Source organism: Hypanus sabinus, chromosome 13 (assembly GCF_030144855.1).
Source record: "Hypanus sabinus isolate sHypSab1 chromosome 13, sHypSab1.hap1, whole genome shotgun sequence".
In the NCBI taxonomy this organism is placed as follows: domain Eukaryota; kingdom Metazoa; phylum Chordata; class Chondrichthyes; order Myliobatiformes; family Dasyatidae; genus Hypanus; species Hypanus sabinus.
In genome coordinates, this window is record NC_082718.1 from 1,429,826 (window position 1) to 1,457,409 (window position 27,584).

Below are 27,584 nucleotides of genomic sequence, written 5' to 3' on the forward strand. Positions count from 1 at the left end.
TACCCTCGACCCCCGTTCTAGGCAGCATCTTGGTGGACCTATTTTGCAGCCTTTCCAAAACCTCCACATCTTACTGCAGTTTGGTGACCAGAAATGCTCATAATAGTCCAAGTGTAGCCAAAGCAGCGTTTCTCTTTCTGACTTTTATACTCAACCCCCGGACTGATGAAGGCCTCTTTATCATCCTATCTACTTGTTTTGCCACTATCGTGGAACTGTAGATTCTCACCCCCCCCCAAGATTCCTTAATTTATCATTATCATCACATTTATTGTGAAAAAAAGACAACAATTTGTGCAAATCAAAAAAGAAAAACAAAATAATAATATTTGAATAATTAATAAATAATGGCTATTATTATTTTGATTTTATATTGGCACATTGGTGTCAGTCTTTGTGGATAGTCTTTCACTGATGTTTTTTGATGTTTTACTCTGAATGCCAGCAAGAAAATGAAACTCAGGGTTGTATATGGTGACTTGTATTTACTTTGCTAATAAATTTACTTTCAACTTGAACTTTCCTCTTACATTCGACCTTCCTAACACCTCACACTTATCTGGTTAAACTCCATCTGCTCCTGCTAAATCCTTTGACAACCTTGCTCACCAACCAGAAGACTGCCATTTTTGTGTCATTTGCAAACTTTCTAATCTGCTACATTTTCATTCAAGCCCACAGAAGTCCCAGTATAGATCCTTGCAGACCACTACTGGTCACAGACCTCCAGTCACAATTGATAATTACACAACTGTTAATCTAATTTTTAAATGTGTTCATGCACTCAGTTTTCTCTATCATTTTTAAACTTCTCTATCCTTCCAATTCTTACATTTTTTATTTTTTTTCCCAATTCCTGTCCCTTGAACATCTTGGATTCTAATCACCCAGCCATTGGTAGTTATGCCTTACTTGTCTGCACTGAGCACTGGAATTTTCTCTCCATACCTCAGTTCCTGCTTGACATTTTTCTCCTTCAGTGTGCTTCAGAAATACACTTTTGAAAGAGCATTTTGACACCAGCCTGATATGACTTCATGCAGCTTTTGAAGCTTGCACAAAGCGAGCAAACCCCTCCCTGTAACTATCCAATGGGGATATACACACATATAAATCCTGTGTGTGTGTGTGTGTGTGTGTGTGGGGGGGGGGGGGGGGGTGGTAGACACACACCTGTATCTGTTAAGGTCGTCGCCCAAGGTTTTAACACAATTGCTATACACCTGCATAAACGTTACCAAACAGACTTCTGTTTAATACAGATTTTGTTTTTCCATCGTTGCTAATGTGCAATCCCTTGTGTTCCTACGCTTTAGTCACTTTATAAAGCAAGCTATCGTGCATATTTATACCCAATTATGTGCATGAAATTGTCGTGTGCGAGTCGGACAAATGTATATGTATACGTTAATATATATTATATGCAGGCGAGGGTACGCGTGTGTGTGTGTGTGTGCGGGGTTTTCCAAAGGGTTTGAGCTTTTTTCTCTATGTCTCCCCCCAGTGATGTGATGTCGATGGTTAGTGCACGGAGCATGCCTCTCAGTCCGACATCCAGGAAACATGAGGAGGAGCGGCAGCGGAACACTTGCAACTGCAGCGAGGGTGAGGACGAGGAGAGTTTCAGCAGGGAAGAAACCATCTACCACACCATCAGGACAAGTACAGCAGCTAAAAGCGGCCACCAAATGGACAATCCTGCGCCTAGCACTATAATCATTCGCATTGGAGTACCAGACCTGGAGCAGACGGTCAGTATGTGTGATTTCGATATACAATTTCTCCTGGAATGACAGATGCAGTTACCTTCGCCGAAGGGGTGGGTCTCACATTACACTTGCTACATAAAGTAGCGTTCGGGTTGCTGGTGTTGTGTGTGTTCATTCAAACTGGAAGCCGGAGTTTAACCCTTAGCTTACTGGATTACCTTATAACATGTGTGTACATATGTGTAATACACCTGTGTTGGGCCCAGAGAATGTAAGGTTTATTAATGTGTCCTGGTGTTGGGAGATATCCATCATTGTGCATAGGGAGAAGGGGGTTTGACGAAGAGGGTGTAATGCATCGCTTTGGAAGAATTATGTTTATTTAACAGTTTACTGCAGTCAGTATTTCTGTCAGTTTCCTGTTGCTGGAAGCCGGACTAAAGTGGTTGGGTTTCTGTTCTTGCGAAACTACGTGTCTACCAGGACATGCGGACTGCTTCAAGCGTATAATTGCATGGTTTGCACGTGATGTCATTTCATTGGGAAAATGCCACAACCTCTGATGTAGGCGAGGCCGGTATAATACTCCCATGGGATTGTGGAGACGTTTCATGTTAAATCTATGTATAAAAGCTGCGTTAAATCATATCGGGAGAGAATTCATGTTGCAGTGCATTGTGTTTCAATCATTGTTTATAAATTACTTGAAACTGAAGAGTAGGGAGTAAGTGTACAACTCCCAAATATCACCCGTCAGTAATGTACTCACCTCCTTGCTCTCTATTACCAATTAGTTCCAACAGGTGAATGTTAGTAGGATCGAACGCCTTTTATTTATAATTATTTCACACACCACTGTTCTGACTCAGAGAAGCAAATATTTAATAGTGGGGGGTTGGATGTTGTTGGTAGGGGCTGTTTATGCAGTTATCAGAATGCAATGTGGTGTAACTATTGTCCATATCTTCAGTATCATTTTCACTTTGAAATCTGATGCATTTTGCTACCCTTCTGGACAGCTTCCCATCATCAGAATGCAAGCCTGAGTTGGTAGAAACTTTGCTGTCCAATAACAAAACCATTATCAATTCCTGCCTGACCTGCTGAGTTCATCCAGCTTTTTTGTACGCCTTCATTATCAATTTTTGATTTTGTTCACTGACCTACATTAACTCCCAGTCTGACAAAGCTCCAGCTAAAAACAAGTTTTATTTTGGAGACATCAGCCTCCCTATTTTTCTAATCTTCACTGGCCCTGCAGCCCAACACCACAACTAGCCCTTTACATCTTTTCCCTATCATTGGCAGCTGTGGCATCAGCAGCTATGACCCTCCTCCCCAACTCACCCCTTTTACCTCTTACCCACCCTTAAGATGCTCAAGACTTATCACTGATCCCATCTGATGGCATTTGTTATGGCTCAGTTTTCCTCTGCTTATGTTTCTGTAGGATGAGATGTTCCTCTCTGTTAAGACTATGTAGGTCAGGGGTTCCCAACGTGGGGTCCATGAACCTCTTGCTTAATGGTATGGTCCATGGCATAAAAAAGGTTAGCAATGACTGAGTGTTATGTTGCTGTGTGATATGAAGTAAATAATTGATAAAATTGCACTACTAGTTATTTTTAAAATTCTTAATTAGCAGCATCTTTAGCACAACACAGAAAATTCTGGAGGAATTCAGCAGGTCGGGCAGCATCTATGGAGAAAAGTACAGTTGATGTTTCATGCACAAGACCATTCAGCACACCTGCTGAAGGGTTTCGGTCTGAAACATCCACTGTACTTTTCTCCATAGATACTCCCTGGCCTGCTGAGTTCCTCCAGAATTTTGTGTGTTTCTTTGATTTACAGCATCTGCAGATTTTCTCTTGTTTTTATCTGTATTACAGTATAGGTTAATTTTACAAGATGTTTGGCTGGGGAGGGTCTTCAAACAGCCACCACCCTCTTTATCCACAGATCTCCCATATTCATTGAATAGTAAGTGAAAATTTAAAAAAAACTGCAGATGAACAAAATCTGAAAAAAAACAATAAATCTAGAAAATACTTGCGTCTGTGGGAAGAGAAATGAAAACCCTTCATCAGAACTCTATTCCGGAATAGTCCCAGCATTCCTTGTTTTCCATTAAACAGTAAAAGATGATACAAATCCCTCCACTAGGTTTTCCTCCTCCTTGCAACATGTGTGAGCTTTATGCTGCAGATGTAGGCACAGATGCAGTTAGGAACTGCAATCCCCATCCCTTCTCACAGTTTAAATTGCAGTTGTTGTAAATCTCTGGATTGGAAATAATGGAAAAAGCAGATAACAGAATGCATGTTCATGATGTATCATGTTTCAGGGCCAGTGGGTACAATTTCTGTAGCTCCATGAATGACTTTGACTGTGCGTGGGTAATGTAAGTTAAATGAAGACTCATCTGATGGAAGTTGCACACTATTTTGGGGTGGCTCGTGTCTGTGTTGTAACTTGTAGGTTCTGTGTACTAATATTAGGTGAACCAATTGTTAATACTCTTCACTGATTTTGTCACTTACCTTAACTGGCCTCCCTGCAAATTCTGATCATTACAGATTTTTACCCTTCAGAAACTTGATTGTAACCAAAGCATTGCAGCATGTGGCCTAATCCCCGACAAGTTTCAATCAATGCCCACTGAAGCATTCACAAACAAGAGAAAATCTGCAGATGCTGGAAATCCAAGCAACACACACACACAAATGCTGGAGGAACTCAGCAGGCCAGGCAGTATCTATGGAAAAGAGTACAGTTGACGTTTTGGGCCAGGACCCTTCAGCAATATAGCAGGTCTGGAACATTGACTGTACTCTTTTCCATAGATGCTGCCTGGCCTGCTGAGTTCCTCCGGCATTTTGTGTGTGTCCCATTGAGGTATTGTTAGGTAATGTTAGTTCTTAGCATTGTCTTTAGATACTTAGATATCCCTGTCATCTGTTTCTTTAATCTCACAGCTCTGTGTTCCTATAATCCTTGCTCTATGCTTTTTTCTATTTCAAACATTCCCCACATTGTGAGTTATGCTTTCAGCTGCCTAGGCCCTAAGCTGTGGATTTCCCTCTGTGCCTCTAATCAGGGTGGCAGGGTGGTGTCATTGTCAGTGTAAATGCTATTACTGCCTCAGTGATCTGGGTTCAGTTGCACTGCTGACTGTAAGGAGTTTCCACGTTCTCCCCATGGCCTCGTGGGTTTCCTTCAGGTGTTTCTATTTCCTTGCACATTCCAAAGACGTATGGGTAGTAGATTAATTGGTCTCATGGGTGTAATTGGGCAGTGCGGACTCATTAGGCCAGAAGGGCCTGTTACCATGTTGTATCTCTAGATAAACCTTTTCTTCCTCTCACTCAATTATTACAGTGCGTCTTAAAACCTAACTATTTAACTAATCTGTCAGTCGTGTGTTGGACTGCATGGAATGGTACTACGTTTTTTGTTGGAATTCTTTATAATGTCTTGTGGCATCCTGCTATATTTAAGGTGCTATGTAAATTCAAATAGTTGTAACCTTTATTTCAGTTGCTTTGGAAAAGCATAATGAGTAGTGTCTGGCGAACTTGCGTCTGCCTGTAACTCCACTCCAGATCAATGAAATGGCCATTCACTACAAATTCCAATTGATAGTAGAGTCAGTTTTTGGGTGATGCAGTGAAGTGATGAAATTGCTCTGTCTCATTGCTGTAATATTATCTAGTGGTGATATCAAGAGGATTGCCTAATATCTGGATAACTGTCTTCAGAAGGATGCTGTACTTGGTGGGAGCTATTGGTTTCAAATTTATCTCCCCATTCATTTCCAGAAGATGCTCGGTTCAGAGGCACAGAAACTGGTTCTTCTCAAGGCAACCATTTTCCCTCTAGGGGTGTTATCATATTTTCTAATCATAGATGTATATAGTAGGGATGATTTTGGGCATACAGAAGGGAGTTAGGAATCAGGTTTAGGAAAAGGGATGTGAGGAAGTACAAGGTCAGTCTAGGTCTCCACTCAATGTTCAAAGGTCAGCTATGTGGACATGTGATGAAGGTCATCTGTGGATGAAAGTCAGGCCAGCAAACTCTGGATGAAAACCAGCAAGGATGAGGGCCAGTAGCCCTCCTCCACCAGGTCAGCAGGTCCCAGGATGGGAGGTTCGTGAGGGTAGGAAGCACAGTAGCTGGGAATTCCCTTGGTATACAAATTGGTGAGTCCGGAGTTCCAGGCCTGCATTTTGGGGTCCTGTCATCAGTGAGCCCTGGGGTCAATACCGAAGATTGAAGTATGGAAGTCCGGAAGTTGAGGCCTGATAGCCAGAGCCCTGGGTCTGCAAATCTACTGGGGAAGTTGGAGGTATGATTTCTGTGAGTCCTTGAGTCCATTGGAAGCTAGAAACTCAGAGCCTGTCCTGGGATTGGAGAACGGTCTCTGTGTGAGTGGGTGGGTGGGAACGAGGAGAAGGGCTTGATTTGCTGCAGCTTTTTTTGTTGCTTTTGTTGTGTTGTTCTGCTGAATACTGTGGGCATGCCACGTCGGTGCCAGAATGTGTGGTGACACTTATGAGCTGTGCCTAGCATACCCTTAGGAGGTGTTGGTTGTTTATGTCAATGACGTATTTCACAGTATGATTTGATACACGCATGATGAATAAGTAAATCTCAATCTATAGAAGGCCTCACTACAAAGTCACCTATGCCCAAGGATAATATTCAAGCCAATCAGAACATTTTTAGAAAGAACTTCACCTGTTAATCAGATGTGTGTGAAGATAAAGTTTTTATGTAGATTTGCATTTAATAGTTACAGTTTATTACAACATTTAAAACCTTTTTGGCCTCAGTAAATTATTCATTTACTGGATAATTGGATTGAATTTAACATCTTGTTGAGGTGGACTTTGGAAACTGTTGGGATGCAGTACTTCACTTACACACTGAGCCCAGGGACTCCCTCAAGTTGTAGATGTACCACAATATGGTAGCATCAACACCAAGTGAAGAAGAAGCATGGAGATTTTTGATGCATTCATCTCACCTGCATAATCTCACATGGTCCCTCAGCACTACCTCTTTGATCAAGCAAGCACACTTCCTGAGGAGACTGAGGCAAGTGAGGTTCCCCACCACACCCCATTTTAACCAGTTTTTACAGGAGTACCATCGTGAGGGTCCTGACCAGCTGCATCACCATCTGGTACGAGAATTGCAAGGCACCTGATCACAAGTCCTTACAAAGGATTGCAAGGACTGCTGAGAGGATCATTGGGGTCTCTTTTCCACACACGATATTTATCAGGAGCACTGCATGCGGAAGGCCCTTATGGTCAATGATCTCTTCTATCCATCCAATAATCTCTTTGTTCCCTTACCATTAGACAGGAGGTACTGTAACATAAGGACGAAACTGTTAGGATGTGAAACTGTTTCTTCTCCCAGGCTGTACTCCCTGCCACAACCCAGATCTCATCATTTATGAGGCACCAGTAGTGTTATACTGTTTACTTTTTAACTTGTATTGTAAATGCATCTTATTATTTGTTAATTTATTTGTGTGTGAGAGTTATATGTAGTCCGGAGGAACATTGATGGTATATAGTTTCAGTTTGCAGAGGGGGTGGAGACAGGCTAGGTATGACCAAAAGGATTATCTGTGATAGAGTAATGCCAGTGCTACCCTGCACTAGCCTTCCACATGAGACCCTCCTAACACTGCTTCATCTGCTGGGTATTTATTCCTTATGGCTCTCATCTGCATTTCACAGCTCTTGTTAGCTTACTTTCCAACTATGTGTCCACAGTGACCTACCAATTCAATGGTTCCAACAACAGGTTATAATTGCTGCAAGTATGGCCTCCTATTCAGAGATTTTCCCTTTGTCCTATCTATTGCAACTCCTACTCTCTACAAATTCAAACCAATGTTTTCCTTCTTTTTCAATTCAGACAAAGCATCATGAATCTGAAGAACTAACTCCTTCACTTTACGCAGGTGCTGCCTGACCTGTGATTGTTACTAGAATTTTCTGTTTTTTTGTTCCTCATTGTTCACATGAACTTGTATAAATGGATGAGCCACACAATAAGACTGATACTCCTCAGAACTTTATAAGGGAATGGTACCTCTATAATAAATCATTCTATTGTGATCACTCTATGTCTACCAACCCCCGAACTACTGAGAATTAATCAGAAAAAGACTTACTCTTTTATATTCATTCTGCACACTGTAGTTCCTGAGGAGATGTTGGGTTGTGCACAGCAGAGGAGGGATTTCAAAAGAAGTGAGCCGGGCAGTCGGGACATTCTGTGTGCCACAGTTTCTGAGGAGGCATTGGATTGTGCATAGTGGTAGAGCGATTTTAAAGAAGCAATTGGGGTTTTAATTTTGTAATTTATTTTTTTTAATTGAAGTTCATCATCAAATAAACATTTCCATAAGATGTATTTCAGACATTGTACATATATATCATATAATCATATATGTCACAAACCTCCACGAAGTATTTATCTGAGGTATAGGAAGAGGTTTGGAAGAGGACAGCGAGGCTTGAGAGGAAGTGCGGCGGCGGCCATTTTCAAATTGTCCAATTGCGTCTCAGATCGGAGTTCTGAGAGGCGGGACTGCGCAGGCGCGTGAAGTAGGCCCGGGAAGGAGGGAAGATATATAAAGAACGCCGCCTTAAGAAGCGGGCAGCTTCGTTTGCGGACAGCGGAGTGAGCCGGGCGCAGAGTGTAGGGCTTGGGCTCAGAGGGCTTAGGCGGAAGAGGGCACAGTAGGCTTATCTTTTAGTTCTTGTATTTTCAGTTATTTGTGAGGTATGAGTGTGAGGGCAGCTTGTTGTTCTCGGTGTCGGATGTGGGAGATCCTGGAGTCTCCGAGCCTCCCGGACGTCCACATCTGCGCCAGGTGCACCGAACTGCAGCTCCTGAGGGACCAAGTTAGGGAACTGAGCTGCAGCTCGATGACCTTCGCCTGGTCAGGGAGAGTGAGGAGGTGATAGAGAGGAGTTACAGGCAGGTGGTCACTCCGGGACCACGGGAGGCAGATAGGTGGGTTACAGTCAGGAAGGGGAAGAGGCAGGTACTAGAGAGTACCCCAGTGGCTGTACCCCTTGACAATAAGTACTCATGTTTGAGTACTGTTGGGGGGGACAGCCTACCTGGTGGGAGCGACAGTGGTCGGGCCTCCGGCACAGAGGACGGCCCTGTAGCTCAGAAGGGTAGGGTTAGAAGAAAGAGGTCCATAGTAATAGGGGACTCAATAGTCAGGGACTCAGACAGGCGTTTCTGTGGAGGTGACCGGGAGTCCCGGATGGTAATTTGCCTCCCTGGTGCCAGGGTTCGGGACGTTTCTGGTCGCGTCCAAGATATCCTGAAGTGGGAGGGTGAAGAGCCAGAGGTCGTGGTACATGTAGGTACCAATGACATAGGAAGGAAAGGGGAAGAGGTCCTGAAACGAGAGTATAGGGAGTTAGGAAGGCAGTTAAGAAGAAGGACCGCAAAGGTAGTAATCTCGGGATTACTGCCTGTGCCACGCGACAGTGAGAGTAGGAATAGAATTAGGTGGAGTATGAATGCGTGGCTGTGGGATTGGAGCAGGGGGCAGGGATTCAAGTTTCTGGATCATTGGGACCTCTTCTGGGGCAGGAGTGACCTGTTCAAGAAGGACGGGTTACACTTGAATCGTGGGGGGACCAATATCCTAGCGGGGAGGTTTGCTAGGGCTACAGGGCGGACTTTAAACTAGTAAGATGAGGGGGCGGGAGACTATTTGAGGAGACTATGGGAGAGGAGGTTAGTTCACCAGTGGAGCAAGTAAATAGACAGTGTGTGAGGGAGGAAAGGCAGGTGATGGAGAAGGGATGCGCTCAGCCCGAAGATGTAGGGGAGAAGAAAGAAAAGGATAATAAATTTGAATGCATTGTTAGGGATGGAAAGAGAGGAGGAGATGGTGAGAATCTTAAATGTATCTATTTTAATGCTAGGAGCATTGTAAGAAAGGTGGATGAGCTTAAAGCGTGGATTGATACCTGGAATTATGATGTTGTAGCTATTAGTGAAACATGGTTGCAGGAAGGGTGTGATTGGCAACTAAATATTCCTGGATTTAGTTGCTTCAGGTGTGATAGAGTAGGAGGGGCCAGAGGAGGAGGTGTTGCATTGCTTGTCCGAGAAAATCTTATGGCGGTGCTTTGGAAGGATAGATTAGAGAGCTCCTCTAGGGAGGCCATTTGGGTGGAATTGAAGAATGGGAAAGGTGCAGTAACACTGATAGGAGTGTATTATAGGCCACCTAATGGGGCGCGTGAGTTGGAAGAGCAAATGTGTAAGGAGATAGCAGATATTTGTAGTAAACACAAGGTGGTGATTGTGGGAGATTTTAATTTTCCACACGTAGACTGGGAAGCTCATTCTGTAAAAGGGCTGGATGGTTTAGAGTTTGTGAAATGTGTGCAGGATAGTTTTTTGCAACAATACATAGAAGTACCGACTAGAGATGGGGCAGTGTTGGATCTCCTGTTAGGGAATGCGTTAGGTCAGCTGACAGATGTATGTGTTGGGGAGCACTTCGGGTCCAGTGATCACAATAGCATTAGCTTCAATATAATTATGGAGAAGGACAGGACTGGAACTAGAGTTGAGATTTTTGATTGGAGAAAGGCTAACTTTGAGGGGATGCGAAGGGATTTAGAGAGAGTGGATTGCGTCAAGTTGTTTTATGGGAAGGATGTAATAGAGAAATGGAGGTCATTTAAGGGTGAAATTATGAGGGTACAGAATCTTTATGTTCCTGTTAGGGTGAAAGGAAAGGTTAAAGGTTTGAGAGCACCATGGTTTTCAAGGGATATTAGAAATTTGGTTCAGAAAAAGAGGGATGTCTACAATAGATATAGGCAGCATGGAGTAAAGGAATTGCTCGACGAATATAAAGAATGTAAAAGGAATCTTAAGAAAGAGATTAGAAAAGCTAAAAGAAGATACGAGGTTGGTTTGGCAAATAAGGTGAAAGTAAATCCGAAAGGCTTCTACAGTTATATTAAAAGCAAGAGGATAGTGAGGGATAAAATTGGCCCCTTAGAGAATCAGAGTGGTCAGCTATGTGTGGAACCGAAGGAGATGGGAGAGATTTTGAATGATTTCTTCTCTTCGGTATTCACTAAGGAGAAGGATATTGAATTGTCTAAGGTGTGGGAAACAAGTAAGGAAGTTATGGAACCTATGACAATTAAAGAGGTGGAGGTACTGGCGCTTTTAAGAAATTTAAAAGTGGATAAATCTCTGGGTCCTGACAGGATATTCCCCAGGACCTTGAGGGAAGTTTGTGCAGAGATAGCAGGAGCTCTGACGGAGATCTTTCAGACGTCATTAGAAACGGGGATTGTGCCGGAGGATTGGCGTATTGCTCATGTGGTTCCATTGTCTAAAAAGGGTTCTAGAAGTAAGCCTAGCAATTATAGACCTATCAGTTTGACATCAGTGGTGGGTAAATTAATGGAAAGTATTCTTAGAGATAGTATTAATAATTATCTGGATAGACAGGATCTGATTAGGAGTAGCCAGCGTGGATTTGTGCGTGGAAGGTCATGTTTGACAAACCTTATTGAATTTTTTGAAGAAGTTACGAGGAATGTTGACGAGGGTAAGGCAGTGGATGTAGTCTATATGGACTTCAGCAAAGCCTTTGACAAAGTTCCACATGGAAGGTTAGTTAAGAAGGTTCAGTCGTTAGGTATTAATGCTGGAGTAATAAAATGGATTCAACAGTGGCTAGATGGGAGATGCCAGAGAGTAGTGGTGGATAATTGTTTATCGGGATGGAGGCCGGTTACTAGTGGGGTGCCTCAGGGATCTGTTTTGGGCCCAATGTTGTTTGTAATATACATAAATGATCTGGATGATGGGGTGGTAAATTGGATTAGTAAGTATGCCGATGATACTAAGGTAGGAGGTGTTGTGGATAATGAGGTGGATTTTCAAAGCTTGCAGGGAGATTTATGCCGTTTAGAAGAATGGGCTGAACGTTGGCAGATGGAGTTGAATGCTGAGAAGTGTGAGGTTCTACATTTTGGCAGGAATAATCCAAATAGAGCATACAGAGTAAATGGTAGGGCATTGAGGAATGCAGAGGAACAGAGAGATCTAGGAATAACTGTGCATAGTTCCCTGAAAGTGGAGTCTCATGTAGATAGGGTGGTGAAGAGGGCTTTTGGAACGCTGGCCTTTATAAATCAAAGCATTGAGTACAGAAGTTGGGATGTAATGCTAAAGTTGTACAAGGCATTGGTAAGGCCAAATTTGGAATATTGTGTGCAGTTCTGGTCACCGAATTATAGGAAAGATATCAATAAATTAGAGAGAGTGCAGAGACGATTTACTAGGATGTTACCTGGGTTTCAGCAATTAAGTTATAGAGAAAGGTTGAACAAGTTAGGTCTCTATTCATTGGAGCGTAGAAGGTTGAGGGGGGATTTGATCGAGGTATTTAAAATTTTGAGAGGGATAGATAGAGTTGACGTGAACAGGCTGTTTCCATTGAGAGTAGGGGAGATTCAAACTAGAGGACATGATTTGAGAGTTAGGGGGCAGAAGTTTAAGGGAAACACGAGGGGGTATTTCTTTACTCAAAGAGTGATAGCTGTGTGGAATGAGCTTCCTGTAGAAGTAGTAGAGGCCAGTTCAGTTGTGTCATTTAAGGTAAAATTGGATAGGTATATGGACAGGAAAGGAGTGGAGGGTTATGGGCTGAGTGCGGGTAGGTGGGACTAGGTGAGATTAAGGGTTTGGCATGGACTAGGAGGGCCAAGATGGCCTGCTTCCGTGCTGTGATTGTTATATGGTTATATGTTATATGGTTATATGGTATACACTTATAGAAAAGAGTGGAGAGAAAAAATAAGCAAAAGGAAAAAACTATGTACAAGTAGGAAGTGATCTTTTTTTTACAACATATTCATTGATTTGTGAGAATAAAATCAGGCCTATGAGGCATTATGTAGTTAAACCATTTTCCCAGTATGAATCAAATTGTTCCAGCTTATGATTAACAGATGCTGTTATCTTCTCCATTTTGTAAATGTCCATCGTAATTTCCACTCCTGCATTTAAGGTTGGGCTCTCCTGTGATAACCATTTCCTAGTAAGAGACTTTTTACCAGTCACCAACAGTATATTCATTAAATATTTATCTCTTTTCAACCATTCTTGAGGTATATACCCAAAATATATGGTCTTCCTCTCTAAGGGTATTTCACATTTAAAGATGTGTTGTAGGGCATTGTATATCCCCCTCCAATAGTCTTTGATAACAGGGCAGTCCCAAAAAATATGATAATGATTTGCATTTTGATTTCCACAATTTCTCCAGCAAACAGGGAGATTACTATCTTAATGGGATTTCTGAGAGGGTGTAACAAAATATCAAGCTTTTCCATCTGAACTCCCTCCATTTCTGTGAACTGGTACACTTCCAATGATACGTCCATATTATTGTCCATTCTTCCTCAGATATAATTATCTCTCCTTCCTTCTCCCATTTTGTTTTAATGTATGAAGTCGAATGTGTTTTAAGATTTGAAAAAACCCTTATACATGCTTGAAATGATTCTACTACCGTTATCTGAATTATATGCTTTTCTGAATAGCTCTATCAAGCATGTACTTGCCTTGGTTACATTTTTAAGCGTCCTATTAACATATTGTCACATCTGTAAATACCGAAAAAAAATCTTGTTTTTCTAATAAGTGTTTCTCTTTAAGCATTTCAAAACTGAACAGTGTTGCTTCTTTATTTATGTTGCAAAGAACTGTTATTCCTTTAACTGTACAGTCCTTAAATCTAGCATCCAGTTTATTCGGCATAAAATCTGAGTCATTTAAGAATTGCAATATCTCCCTCTAGATTATATTCTTTTATAGTAGTTTTCCGTATTTTAAGAGTCAATTTCACCCATGTGTTATCAATAGTATTAATGTACCTTTGCAGGTTGTTATCAGCCAAAGTTGCTTGTATGGGGAAGGGAAGTACCCGCTCCTCAATGTTTTTCCATTGACCGTCATATGATGGGTTGCACCAACATATCACAGCTCTCAACTCTGCTGCAAAATAATCATCTCTAAGAGAAGGCAAGCCCCATCCCCCCTTTTCCTTTGCTAATCGCAAAGTTTTGAGACAAACTCTAGGCCTTTTACCCTGCCAAATATACCTTGATAGCATCTTGTTCCATTCATTGAATTGAATTTGATTAATCTCTGTGGGTAGGGTCTGAAAGAGATATAATAGTCTGGGCAGTACATTCATTTTAATAGATTCAATCCTTGAACTGAGACTAAGAAAAGGAATCAGGTTCCATCTTGCCACATCTTCCTTAATTTTTTTTATATAAAGGCTGATAATTACATTCTGATAATTTTGCCAAATCTTTTGGTATAATGATGCCCAAATATTTGAAAGACTCTGTGTGCCATGCCCAGGGGTATCGACTTTCAATTTCTCTTGGTGGGCTATAGTAATATGAAGGTAATTGGGTTTTATCTATGTTGATCTTGTATCCTGATAATTGACCATATTGTTCAAAGGATTGCATCAATTTAGGCAAAGAGTATATTGGTTGCCCTAGATAGATCAAGATGTCATCCGCATAACAAGCCAATTTATGCTCTGTCCCTTTAATAGTAATTCCCCTGATATCTTCATTTTGTCTGATGTATTGAGCTAATGATTCCAGATATAACGCAAAGAGTAGTGGTGACCATGCACAACCCTGTCTTGTGCCCCTTTCTAGGGTAAGACTATTTGATAAATATCCATTGATTTTAATCCTAGTAGTAGGGTTGTCATATAGTGTCTGTATAGTTTTAATAATTGCGTCTTGGAAACTAAATCTATGTAAAACGCTGTAAAGAAAATTCCAATTAACCAAATCAAAGGGAAGAAACTGTTACATAGTATGGTCGTGAGAGCCCAAATGCTTCGGAGCCTTTCCCGGACGGCAGGAGGGAGAAGAGATTGTATGAGGGGTGCATGGGGACCTTCATAATGCTGTTTCCTTTGCGGATGCAGTCTTTGAATTGTGTTTCAGAAACCAAATCTATGTAAAACTCTGTAAATTCCAATTGCTGAAACTGAATCAAATGCTTTTTCAGCGTCCACGCTTATCACTATTGCTTCGATTTTTTTTTGTATATAATCCATAATGTGAAGAGTCCTTTGTAAATTGTCTTGTGTTTGGCGTTGTTGTATAAAACCTGTCTGATCGTTACATATGAGTATGGGTAGAAATTCTTCTAATCGTTTGGCCATGATGGAGGTAAATAATCTATAATCTACATTAAGACTGGATATTGGTCTAAATGACCCACATTCTATTTTATCCTTGCCTTCTTTCAGTATAGCTGAGATTATCACTTCCTTCCAACTGGGTGGCATTTGTGCCTTTTTTAGAGCCCAGTTCAGTGTGGGGAGTAAAACAGGAATTAACTCATTTTTAAATTCTTTGTACCACTCTGCCATATACTCATCTGATCCTGGTGACTTGCTTAATTTAAGCCTACTAATTGCAGCTTTTAATTCAACTTCAATTATGTCAGCAGTCATCATTCTATTTTGTTCTTCGCTTAAAGTGGGTAACTCTAGAGAATTCAAGAAGGTGTCAAGAAGGTGGGTTATGCTTTCCCCTGGAACTTCGGAATATTGAGTTTTGTAAAACACTTCAAAAGCTTCTTGAATTTCACTTAGCTTATTTTTTAAATCATTTTTGTTCTTGGATCCCTAATTCTATGAATTGTATTTTCTGCTATCTTTTTTTTTCAGTTTCCACGCCAATATTTTCATAGACTTGGGTCCACTTTCATAGTGTCTCTGTTTCAGAAACATTAAATTTTTCTTGATTTCTTGCATAGCCAAACTATTAATTTAATTCCTATTTTTTTTAAATTTCCTCTAATGTATCCTGTGCCAAATTCAATTTGTTTTTTCTCTAGTTCCTTCAGCTTATTTTGTAAATCCTCTAATGTTTTTTCCTTTTTTCTTCTTATATGAAGATATCACTATAATTTTCCCTCTTAAGACAGCCTTCAGAGTATCCCATAGGTGAAACCTCTCCATTATCATTGAATTCTAAGTAGAGACCAATTTCTTTTTTAATTTGTTCCTTAAAGTACAGATTATTGAGTAGACTTGAATTTAGTTTCCACATAGTATTCTTTGGTCATAGATGTATGGTCACTTACATCTATTGTTCCAATTCCACAGGTGCTTTTGTTTTTGTCTTTTCCAAATATTATGAAATAGTCTATTCGTTTATATACAGAATGGGGAGCAGAATAATGTGTGTAATCTCTTCTGTTGGGGAAAAGGTCCCTCCATATATCAATTGAACCAACATCCTCAAAAAGTGTATTAACTTTCTTATCTAAGGATTTTGTTTCATAGGTTTTTCTATTGGAAGAGTCTAACTTTGGTTGTAATTGTAAATTTAAGTCTCCCCCACATATCAGGAAACCTTCTGTTTCTGCTACTGTAATATCAGTAATTTTCTGAAAGAAACCAATATCACTTCCCGGGGGTGCATGTATATTCAATAGAGTAACTGAATTTCCATCTACATTCCCCCTTACCGAAATATATCTGCTTTCCTTACCTCCCATTTCGAATACTTTTTCAAAATTTAGCTTACTTGAGATAAGAATAGCAACTCCTCTCCTATGTCCTGATTTATATGAGGAGAAAAACAAATTAGTGAAGCCCATTCTCTTTAGTTCTCCATGTTCATGATCACTTAAAGTGAGTTTCCTGTAAATATAGTACATGGGCTTGTTCTTTTTTCATTTTGGATAGAATTCGATTATGTTTAATTGGATTTAATAGCCCATTGATATGAAAAGAAATGAATTTTACTTTGTCCTTAGCCATCTGTATTTATCTGTCAATGTATCATTGAAATTAGCAGAATAAAACTTAATTGATCTACTCCCTGAACAAGTAAGAACCAAGAAATGCAAATAATAACAAAAAAGGCAACAAAGGTGTGATTCCAAGGCTGAGGTCTCTAGTAGATGACCCTGGGTTGAGCTAGAGGAAATGTCTGGCTGTGGGGGATAACCCCTCCCACATGTGAGTTGAGGGCCCCCAATGCAGTATCCATAAAAGTCAGTGAACAAATCCATTACACAGAAAAGATTTCCCTGTGTACTCCTATACACTTACAGATATATATTCTCATTTTGGTGGGGAAAAAGAAGTAAGTGAGTGAATAAAGAATAACCAAGTAATATAAAACCCACATTATAATAAGTATTTCTCAAGATAGGTATATCACCGTCTGTCTTTGCTTCCGTTTAGCTTCTCAACATTTTTAAAGTTAGCTAAACCTTATGGCTCTTCTGGAAGGGGTGAAGGCTGTCTTCGGAAAACTCCCTGTCATTTCCTAATCTGCTTCTCTCGCCCTCCTCCCGTCTCCTGTCTTCTCGATTCTTGCACTATTTCCCAAGCAGAGCAGGATAATTCCACTGCCAGGCTTTCCCTCGGTTTGATCACGGTGACGAGCAACCCTCTGGCCTTCATGTCTGTAGTTGCCTCTTCCACTGTCTGATACAGTTGGATCCCATCTCGATAAAACACTCGAAGTTTAGCAGGGTACGGAGTTTGAAATCTAATCCTTTCTTGCTTTAGTATTCACTTTAGTTCAGAGTATTCTTTACGTTTCTGCAGGACCGCGGGGTGAGGGTAATCTTTATCAAAATATATTAATTTACTGTCTAAACACATCCTCTTCTTACCCCAGGCCCTTCATAGAATCTTCACCTTGGTACTGTATTGAAAGAATTTAATTACTATTGAGCGTAGCTTATCTTCTCTGCCTCGGGTAAGGTGTGGGACGATTGTGCAATGCGCCCTCTCAATTTCCAGCTCCATTGTCGAGGGAAGCTCCAGTGCGTCCCATAGCAACTTTTGTACAAACTCCATCATCGACAAACCCTCCGCTCCTTCAGGAACGTTATATATCCTGATGTTTTTCCGCTGTGATCTTCCCTCCAGGTCAAGCAGTTTACTTTCTTGTTGATTTAATATTTTTATCGTCTTACTTGGCATCCGTTCCATGTTTTGCACGCGATCTTCCACCTTCTCAATTCGAGTCTCTGCCACCACTATTTTTTGATTGACGTTGACGAGCTTTGACTTAATATCATGTAGCTGCTGTTTTATATCTTTTTGGAACTCCCATATCTCTTCCAGAATTTGGATTGTATTTGCCACTTCGCCTGAACGAGGCCCATAATCAGCCTCGCTAGCACGCGGTCGGGTAGGAGAGCCACTCGCTGCACCCGTCTCGTCCACAGGCTCCGCAGTGTCACTTTCTTTATTTCCATTCTTTTTCCCCATTCTTGCCCCTCAGTTCAAATACTTTCAAAAAATCCTATATTTGATGGGTTAATGGGGCAAAATATGTGTTCTTCCGGAGGAGCTATTGACTTAAGCTGCCATTCTAGACGATGATGTCACCGGATACTGCAATTGGGGGTTAAATGAGACATTATGTGTACCACATTTTCTTAGAAGATATTAGATTGTGCATAATTAGGCACTACACAAGGGCCAAGAAAAAGAAGTTAGATTTAAGTAGAGTGGCCATTGTGAGAGAGGTTATTGTGTGAGTGGGTTGATGTTGGAATAGGGAGTTGGGGCTTTGGCACAAAGGGTTTGAAGGCCATAGCTAGATATTTTTTGTTTTTTTTCCTTCCTTTCTTCCTTCCTTATTGCACAGTGGGGATGACAGTGGAATGCACCTCTTATGGAATACGGGAAGCAGGAGGGTATATTTAAGGTGGAAGTTGATAGATTCCTGATTGATTGGGGTATCATGGGATATGGTGAGAGGGCAGAGGTATAGTATTGAATGGGATCTGGGATCAGCCGTGATGGAATGGGAGAGAGGCACGATGGGCTGAATGGCCTAATTCTGCTCCTATGTTTTATGGTGTTATGGAAGGCAGGGAGTCCTCCAGTGTCCCTGATGACTACACCTGCAAGCTGATACAACTTGCAGTGCTTGTGTTAAGGAACTGGAGTTGGAGCTGGTGCTGAATGAACTCGGCATCATTGAGGGTTTGATCGACAGGACTTAAAGGTAGTTAGTTACACAGAAGGTGCAAGACTCAGTTAACTGGGTAACTGCCAGGAGGGGGAAAGGGGACAGGAAGCCAGTTCAGAGCACCCCTGTGGCCATTAACCTCAACAACATATACATCACTATGGATACTGTTGGGAGTGTGGCAGAAATGATCTAGCAGAGGAATGCCACAGTTTTCAGACATTAAAATTTCAGGGTCCCTAGCAGAGATATTAAAAATGTCCTTAGCATCAGGTGAGGTAACAGTAGATTGGAGGATAGCTAGAGCCGTTCCGTTGTTTAAGAAAAACTCTAAGAATAAGCTGGAAAGCTATTGGCCAGTAAGCCTGACATTAGGTCTGGGTAAGCTATTGGAAGGTAATCAAAGAGACTGGATATTTAAGTATTTGGATAGACCAGGACTGATTAGGGATAGTCAACATGACTTTGTGCAAGATCAGAGGCATTGATCGTGCGGATAGTCAGAGGCTTTTTCCCAGGACCAAAATAGAACGAGAAGGCACAGTTTTAAGGTGCTTGGAATTAGGTACAAAGGAGATGTGAGGGGTAAATTTTTTTACGCAGAGAGCGTAAAAAAGGGCATAGAATGGGCTGCTGATGACGGTGGTGGAGACTCCTGGATGGGTACATGGAGCTTAGAAAAATAGAGGACTATTGGGTAACCCTAGGCCGGGGGTCGGCAACCCACGGCTCCGGAGCCACTTGTGGCTCTTTCACCTCTGTGCTGCGGCTCCCAGTGGCTTTGGGAAATAATTGGTCAGTATTTAATTAAAATGTATTTTATGTTAGTTTGTTAGCTTTTGAAATGTAATTCTAAATTTGAAGATTATGGTGATCTTGTACAATCTAAATAAGACTTTGTGGCGACACATTTCCTGGCACATCCGAACCGGCTCACAATTAGCCAGCGTTCAGGCTAAGGGAGATAGCCTACGGGGGTTTGTGAGTACGTGTCTTTTGTAGTATCCGCGCCCATGGGGGCTGGGTTGAGGGAGGCTTAAAAGCAAGGCTGTTTAGTTCGAATAAAGTTATTCGACTGCAGTTTACTGACTGCGTGAGCACACCGCTACAACGTGTTTTTATCGCTATTAATATACGTCACCACTGCCAATACCTGACACCCGTCAGTGCGCGATTTCTTTAATTTTTCGATCCAAGGTAGGCCAACTATGGAGAATTCTAAAAAAAGAAAAGTGACTGAAGAAAACAGAACGTTTAATGATACGTGGACAGATTCATTTGCTTTCACTGTTGACGAGACTGGTTTACCGGTTTGCTTAATATGCAATGAGAAACTAGCAAACAACAAAAAGTCAAATGTCGCAAGGCATTTCCAGAATAAACACGCAGCCTTTGCTCAAAAATATCCGGATGGAGATGAGAGAAAAAAAGCCGTTTCGGAACTGATGCGGAAGGTTGATCTGAGCAAAAATCATTTCCAGAAATGGATGAAGTCTGGAAAATCAACTACATGCACTAGTTATATTGCCGCTCAGGAAATAGTCAGGCACGGGAAGCAGTTTACAGATGGTGAATATATAAAAGAATCTTTCATTAAGATTTCAGAACATCTATTCACGGACTTTAAAAACAAGAGTGAAATTGTGCAGAAAATCAGGGATATGCCCCTCTCTGCAAAGACTGTCAAAGACAGAACCATAAAAATGGCAGAAGACATCACAAGACAGCAAATTAAAGACATTAATTCAGCTGTGGCCTATTCGATTGCCTGTGACGAGTCTAAAGACAAAGGTGATATTGAACAAATAGCGCTGTTCTGCCGGTATGTAAACTCTGCCGGGCCACAGGAAGAACTGATTGAGTTGATACCTCTAAAAGACCAAACACGGGGGGAGGACATCTGTGAGGCTGTCTTGAATTGTTTAAGAGCCAAAGTAATAAAGACCACCCATCTGGTGTCAGTAGCTACTGATGGGGCACCAAATATGACGGAACGCACAAGGGATTTGTGGCTTTACTGCAGAAGTCGCTGGACAGAAAGCTGCTGACTTTTCACTGCATCTTGCACCAAGAGGCACTGTGTGCTCAAACATTTCCTCCAGAATGCACAGAAGTAATGGGTGTTGTCATTCAGATTGTCAATAAAATAATGGCAAAAAGTTAAATCACTGTCAATTCCGTTTGTTACTGGACGAGCTGGAAAGCGCATATTCTGATCTCCTGCTGCACGACAAAGTCCGGTGGCTGTCCAAAGGGGAGGTGCTGAAACGCTTTGTCGCGTGTCTGGAAGAAGTGAAAACTTTCCTGGGCAGCAAAGGGCTCACCTTTCCTGAGCTGGAACAGCCAGAGTGGCTGGAAAAGCCACACTTCATGGTAGACATGACAGCGCACCTGAACACACTGAACACAGCTCTTCAGGGGAAAGGACGCACAGCCCTGCACATGTTGGAGGATGTTTTGGCATTCGAGCGCAAGTTGACAGTGCTTGCCAGAGATTTACAGAAAGGCACATTGTCTCACTTCCCCAATTTGAGAGAGTTCAAACAAGGTCACGACATGATAAATTCGGAGTATTTACATTCTGCAATCATCGCAATGCAAACATCGTTTGGGAAACGCTTCTGTGAGTTCAGAGAGGAAAAAAACACATTATCCTTCCCGGTCACTCCCTTAAGCATCGATCTTTCCCTACTGAATACGACTGCATTGGCAGGTGTGAGTAAACCTGATCTTGAGATGGAACTGGCCGACATAGCCGACAAAGACATATGGGTGTCCAAGTTTAGACGCTTGACAGCAGACCTTGAAGATGTTGCCCGTCAGAAGGCCGTTCTTGCTCAGAATCACAAATGGAGTGATATTGAAAACCTCCCAAAACCGGACAAACTTGTGTTCGAAACATGGAATGCTATGCCCGACATTTATGTAAACATGAAAAAGTATGCGCTTGGAGTCCTGTCGATCTTTGGATCCACATATGTATGTGAGCAGGTGTTCCCCAACATGAACTTTATTAAAAAACATCGCGCACGCCTCACAGATGACAGCTTGCGATCCTGTGTAAAGATGAAGGTGACATCATACAGCCCTGATGTGCAGACGCTGTGCGCTGAGGTCCAGGAGCAGAAATCCCATTAACTAAGTATGATAAATATTTTAATTGCCTATTATTTTACGTATATTCATATTTTTTCATTGTTCAGTGAAATAGTCCTTTTATTTTTCAGGCTGACAGCTGGCTGATGTTATTTTTGGTTTGCTGCTGGCGAAAAATTTAAGTTCGGCGTTTTTCATAAATACAAGAAGGACTCAAATAGACATTGAATATTTTACTTAAAAGTAACCTTCAACCCAACGTCTTTTTTTCGGAGTTCAAAATGTTTTTGTTGCATGCAGAAATGTAATTTCGTTTTCTCTGCAGGAGTTCATCAATTTCATAAATGCAACACATTATAGTTTGTTTATACATAGCATAAAGGCAAAAAAAACGTTGTATGCAATGTTATTTCATTTTAAATGTCAAACAAGTTTTGCGGCTCCCTGTGTTTTCTTTTCTGTGGGAAACGGGTCCAAGTGGCTCTTTCAGTGGTAAAGGTTGCTGACCCCTGCCCTAGGCAATTTATAAAGTAAGTACATGTTTGGCACAGCATTATGTTGTAGGTTTTCTATGTTTCTAAGTAATTTCTAAAAAATCATCGAATTTTTTTGAGCAAGTTACCAGGAAAGTTGATGAAGGCAAGGCAGGGAATATTGTCGGCATGGTCTTTAGCAAGGCTTTTGACAAAGTTCCACATGGGAGATTGGTTAAGAAGGTTCAGTTGCTTGGCATTCAGGATGAGGTATTAAATCAGATTAGAAATTGGCTTTGCAGAAGCCAGAGATGTTACAGATTTTCTATGTTCTCTGTACTATATAGTAGATGGTTGCCTCTCTGACTGGAAGCCTGTGACTGATGGTATGCCACAAGGATCGATGCTGGGTTTCGTGATGCTTGTCTTCTTTATCAACAGTTTGGATGATAATGTAGTAAACTGGATAAGCAAATTTGCAGTTAACACCAAGATCTGAGGGTGTAGTGGAAAGCAGTGTGAAGGCTATTAAAGCTTGCAGTGGGATCTGGACCAGCTGGAAAAATGGGCTGAGAAATGGACAGATAGAATTGAATGCAGTAAGTATGTGGTGGTGCACTCAGGATGGAGAAACCAGGGTAGGACACATGGTGAGTGGTAGGGCACTGAGGAGTGTGGTAGAACAAAGGGATCTGAGAATACAGATCCAGAAATCCTTGAAAGTGATGTCATAGATAGATAGGGTCATAAAGAGAGCTCCTGGTACATTGTCCTTCATAAATCAAAGTATTCAGTACTGGAATTGTGATGTTATGTTGAAGTTGTATAAGATGTTGGCGAGGCCTAATGGAGTATTGTGTGCACCTACATACAGGAAGATATCAATAAGAGTGAAAGAATGCAGAGACAATTTACAAGGATATTGCTGGGACTTAAGCACCTGAATTACAGGGAAAGGTTGAATGGATTAGGAAGTTATTTCCTGGAAAGCAGGATTATAAAAGGAGATTTGATAGAGGTATACAAAATTATGAGGGGTTTAGATAGAGTAAGTGTAAGCAGGCTTTTTCCACTGAGTTTGGGTGAGGCTAGACCTAGAGATCAGAATCAGAATCTGGTTCAGATTTAGCATCACTGGCATACGTCATGAAATTTGTTAACTTTACGACAGCAATACAATTTTCAAAGTTCAAAGGAAAATTTATCATTAGAGTACATGAAAAATGATGAATATAAAGAAAAACAGTTACATTAAGTACATATATGTCTATTAAATAGTTAAGTTAGATAAGTAGTGTAAAGTAAGTAAGTGTACATATGTCTGTTAAAAAGTTAAGTTATAAATAAGTAGTGTATTGTGAAATAAAAAAGTAGTGAGGTAGTGTTCATGGGTTCAATGTCCATTTAGAAATCAGATGGCAGAAAGGAAGAAGCTGTTCTTGAATCGCTGAATGTGTGCCTTCAGGTTCAAGATTCAAGATTCCTAAACACAAGTTCAAAGGAGGATGAAATAGGTGTTACCAATGGTATGGTTGGCTAAGTGATGAGGTTCTGCAAAGGGAGTGCAGAGAGTTGGGTGCTAAGTTAAAGGGCTGGACCACAAGGGTTGTGATCTCAGGATTGCTACCCATGCCACATGCTGTTGAGGCCAGGACTAGGAAGATTATCCAGTTTAATATGTGGCTAAGGGGTTGGTGTAGGACGGAGAGCATAAGATTTTTGGCTCATTAGGGCTCTTTTCCAGGGAAGGTGGGCCCTGTACAGAAGAGACAGTTTGCACCTGAACTGGAGGGGAACTAATATCCTTGCAGGAAGTTTTGTTAATGATGCATGGAGGGGCTTAAACTAGAGTTGCAGGGGGATGGAAATCAGAGTGTCAGAACAGTTAGTGGAGAGGTTCTGGAGGCAGATTTCAGACAAAGTTAAGAATCAAAAGGTTAAGCATGGTCCACCTAGTTTCCTGAGCTGCCTATATTTTAGTGCAGGAAGTATTGTAGGAAAGGCTGACGATAGTGCTGAAGATGAGGTAGCTGGTTTACAAACAGAGGTGATGTGTAGTGAAGAGAGGCTGTTGATAGGGCAAATTTGCACAAAAGGATATGTTGCAATGTAAAAGGGTGGCAAAATCAAAAAGGGTAAATACAGGACTAAAGGTGTTATATTTAAATGTGCGCAGAATACAGAATGAGGTAGATGAATTTGCACTACAGTTGCGGCTTGGTTTTTATGATGTAGGCATCACTGAAACATGGTTGAAAGCTGGGAGCTAATGTCCAAGGATACCCATTGTATTGAAAGGCCAGGCAGGTAGGCAGAGAGGGTGGCATGGCTCTGTTGGAAAAAAATGCACAAATTATCAGAAAGAAGTGACTTAGGATCAGAAGGGTTGAATTATTGTGAATAGAGCATATGAACTGCAAGGATTGAAAGATCTTGATGGGGGTTGTATACAGACTGCCAAACAGTAGTAGAATGTGGTCTACAAATTACAGTGGGAAATAGAAAAAGCCTTCCAAAAAGGCAATGGTACAGTAGTCAGGGGGATTTTAATATGCAGGTAGATTTGGAAAATCAAGTTGGGGCTGGATTGCAAAAGGAGAATTTCTAGAGTGCCTACGAGATAGCTTTTGAGAGCCCACTGGGGATCACCTGTAAGTAAAAGAAAATCTGTAGATGCTGTAAATCCAAGAAACACACACAAAATGCTGGAGGAACTCAGCAGGCGAGGCAGGATCTATGGAAAAGAGTATAGTTGATGTTTCAGGCTGGACTGGAGAAAGAAAGATGAGGAGTTAGAAGGTGGGGAAGGGAGGAAGAAACACAAAGTGATAAGTTAAACCGGGAGTGGGGGGGGGGAAGGGATGAAATAAAGAGCTGGGAAGTTGATAGGTGAAAGAGCTACAGGGCTGGAGAAGGGGGAAACTGATAAGAGAGGACAGAAAGCCTTGGAAGAAAGAAAAGAGGGAGGAGAACCAGAGGGAGGTGATGGACAGATAAGGAGATAAGATGAGAGAGGGAAAAATGGACTGGCGAATGGTGAAAGGGGGCGCATTTTATTGGAAGTTCGAGAACTCGTTGTTCATTCCATCAAGTTGGAGGCTACCCATACAAAATATAAGGTGTTGCTCCTCCAACCTGAGCATGGCTTCATCGATTTCTTGAATTCCTGGTAACGCCACCACCACCACTCCAGGTTTCACCTAGCACCTTGTGTTTCTTCATCCCCTCCCCACCTTCTAATTCTGACTCCTCATCTTTTTTCTCTTGTTCCGATGAAGGGTCCCAGCTCAAAACATTGACTATACCCTTTTCTATAGATGCTGTCTGGCCTGCTGAGTTTTCCTCCAGCATAGGGATCAGCTGTTCTGGATTAGATGTTGTGCTTAAGGTAATAGAACCCTTAGGGAAGGTGATCATATAATTGAATTCACCCTGAAATCTGCGAAGAAGAAACTAAAGTTAGGTGAGTCAGTATTACGGTGGAGTAAAGGGAATTACAGGAACATGAGAGAATGGACAGAATTGACTGGAAAAGGACACCGGCAGGGATGACAGCAGAGCAGCAATGGCTGGAATTTCAGGAAGCAATTTGGAAGGCACAAGATGTATACATTCCAAAGAGGAAGAAGTATTCTAATGGCAAGATGACCCACTCATGGCTCACAAGAGAAGCCAAAGCCAGCATAAAAGCCAAAGAGAGGGCATATAATAGAGCAAAAATTAGTGGGAAGTTAGTCTTTGTTGCAAAGTTTGCAGATAATATGAAGGTAGTTGGAGAGGCAGGTAGTTGGAGGGGCAGGTAGTTGGAGGGGCAGGTAGTTGGAGGGGCAGGTAGTTGGAGGGGCAGGTAGTTGGAGGGGCAGGTAGTTGGAGGGGCAGGTAGTTGGAGGGGCAGGTAGTTGGAGGGGCAGGTAGTTGGAGGGGCAGGTAGTTTTGAGGAAATAGGCTACAGGAGGACTGTATTCAAAGAGTGGGTAAAGAAGTGTCAGATGGAATACAGTGTTAGGAAGTGTGTGGCCATGCATTTTGGCTGAATAAATGAAAGGGTTGACCATTTTTCTAAATGGAGAGAAAATACAAAAAAAAACTGAGATGCATGTTGGGCTTGAGAGTCCTTGTGCAGGATTCCTTAAAGGTTAATTTACAGGTTGAGTTGGTGGTAAGGAGGGCAAATGTGATGTCAGCACTCATTTTGCGAGGACTAGAAAATAAAAGCAAGGATATAATGTTGAGAGTTTATAAAGCACTGGCGAGGCCTCACTTGGAGTATTGTGAACAGGCCCCTTACGTTAGAAAGGATGTGCTGAAACTGGAGAGGGTTCAAAGGAGATTCATCAAAATTATTCCAGGATTGAATGAGAATCCAGAAGTTAATGGCTGTGGGCCTGTATTCATCAGGGTTCAGAAGAATGAGGGGTGACCTCATTGAAACCTATTGAATGGTGCAAGGCCTTGGTAGAGTGGATGTGGAGATGATGTTTTCTGTGGTAGGAGAGCCTAAGATCAGTGGTCACAACCTCAGAATAGAGGGGTGTCATTTTAGAACAGAGCTGAGGGGTAATTTTTTTTTGCCAGAGAGTGGTGAGTCTGTGGAATTCTTTGCCGCAGGCAGCTGTGGAGGCAAAGTCTTTATGTATACTTAAGGCTGAGGTTGATAGTTTCTTGATTAGTTAGGGGACAAAAGGATAGAGGGAGAAGGCAGGAGATTATGACTGAGAGGAAAATTGGATCAGCCATGATGAAATGGCAGAGCAGACTCGGTGGACTAAATGGCCCAATTCTGCTTCTATATCTTATTTTCTTATGTTTTTATATAAATGCATAAGATAGGTTATATAAATTGTACGTCCATAAAGTGACTTTCGGCTGTACATAAAGTGACTGACAGGAAATAATAAAATAGTGGTGGAGTTTGTGGATAGAAGTGTATATACTATATGTCCTTGATGGCAGAGAGGCTAGTGCCGGTGACATGTTGTGCAGTTTTGACTACCTGTTGTATAGTCTTCCTGTCCACCATGGTGCTCTTTCTGTACCAAGCTGTGATGTAGCTTGTCTGGGTCCTTTTTGCTGTGCATCTGTAGAATGATGTGAGTATGGATGTGCAAAATCCAGCGCTCTTCAGCCTTCTCAAAAACTAGAGGCATTGGTGAGCTTTTCTGCTTGTGTAGAATGTGTTTTTAGACCATGAGATGTTTGTAAAATGTGCACTCCCAGGA

At 41.6% G+C, this 27,584-nt stretch overlaps 1 protein-coding gene across 9 annotated transcripts in view; it reads left to right on the forward strand.

Annotated features, from left to right (window-relative positions):
- shank3a (SH3 and multiple ankyrin repeat domains 3a) overlaps window positions 1–27,584 on the forward strand; it is a 1,267,872-nt gene that overhangs the window by 359,558 nt on the left and 880,730 nt on the right. For all 9 annotated transcript variants that reach the window (XM_059986981.1, XM_059986984.1, XM_059986980.1 and 6 more), the window contains one exon: window positions 1,505–1,751. In XM_059986981.1, coding sequence (XP_059842964.1) covers window positions 1,512–1,751 — 240 coding nt within the window. In that variant the 5' untranslated portion in view covers window positions 1,505–1,511. The remainder of the gene's footprint in view (window positions 1–1,504; window positions 1,752–27,584) is intronic.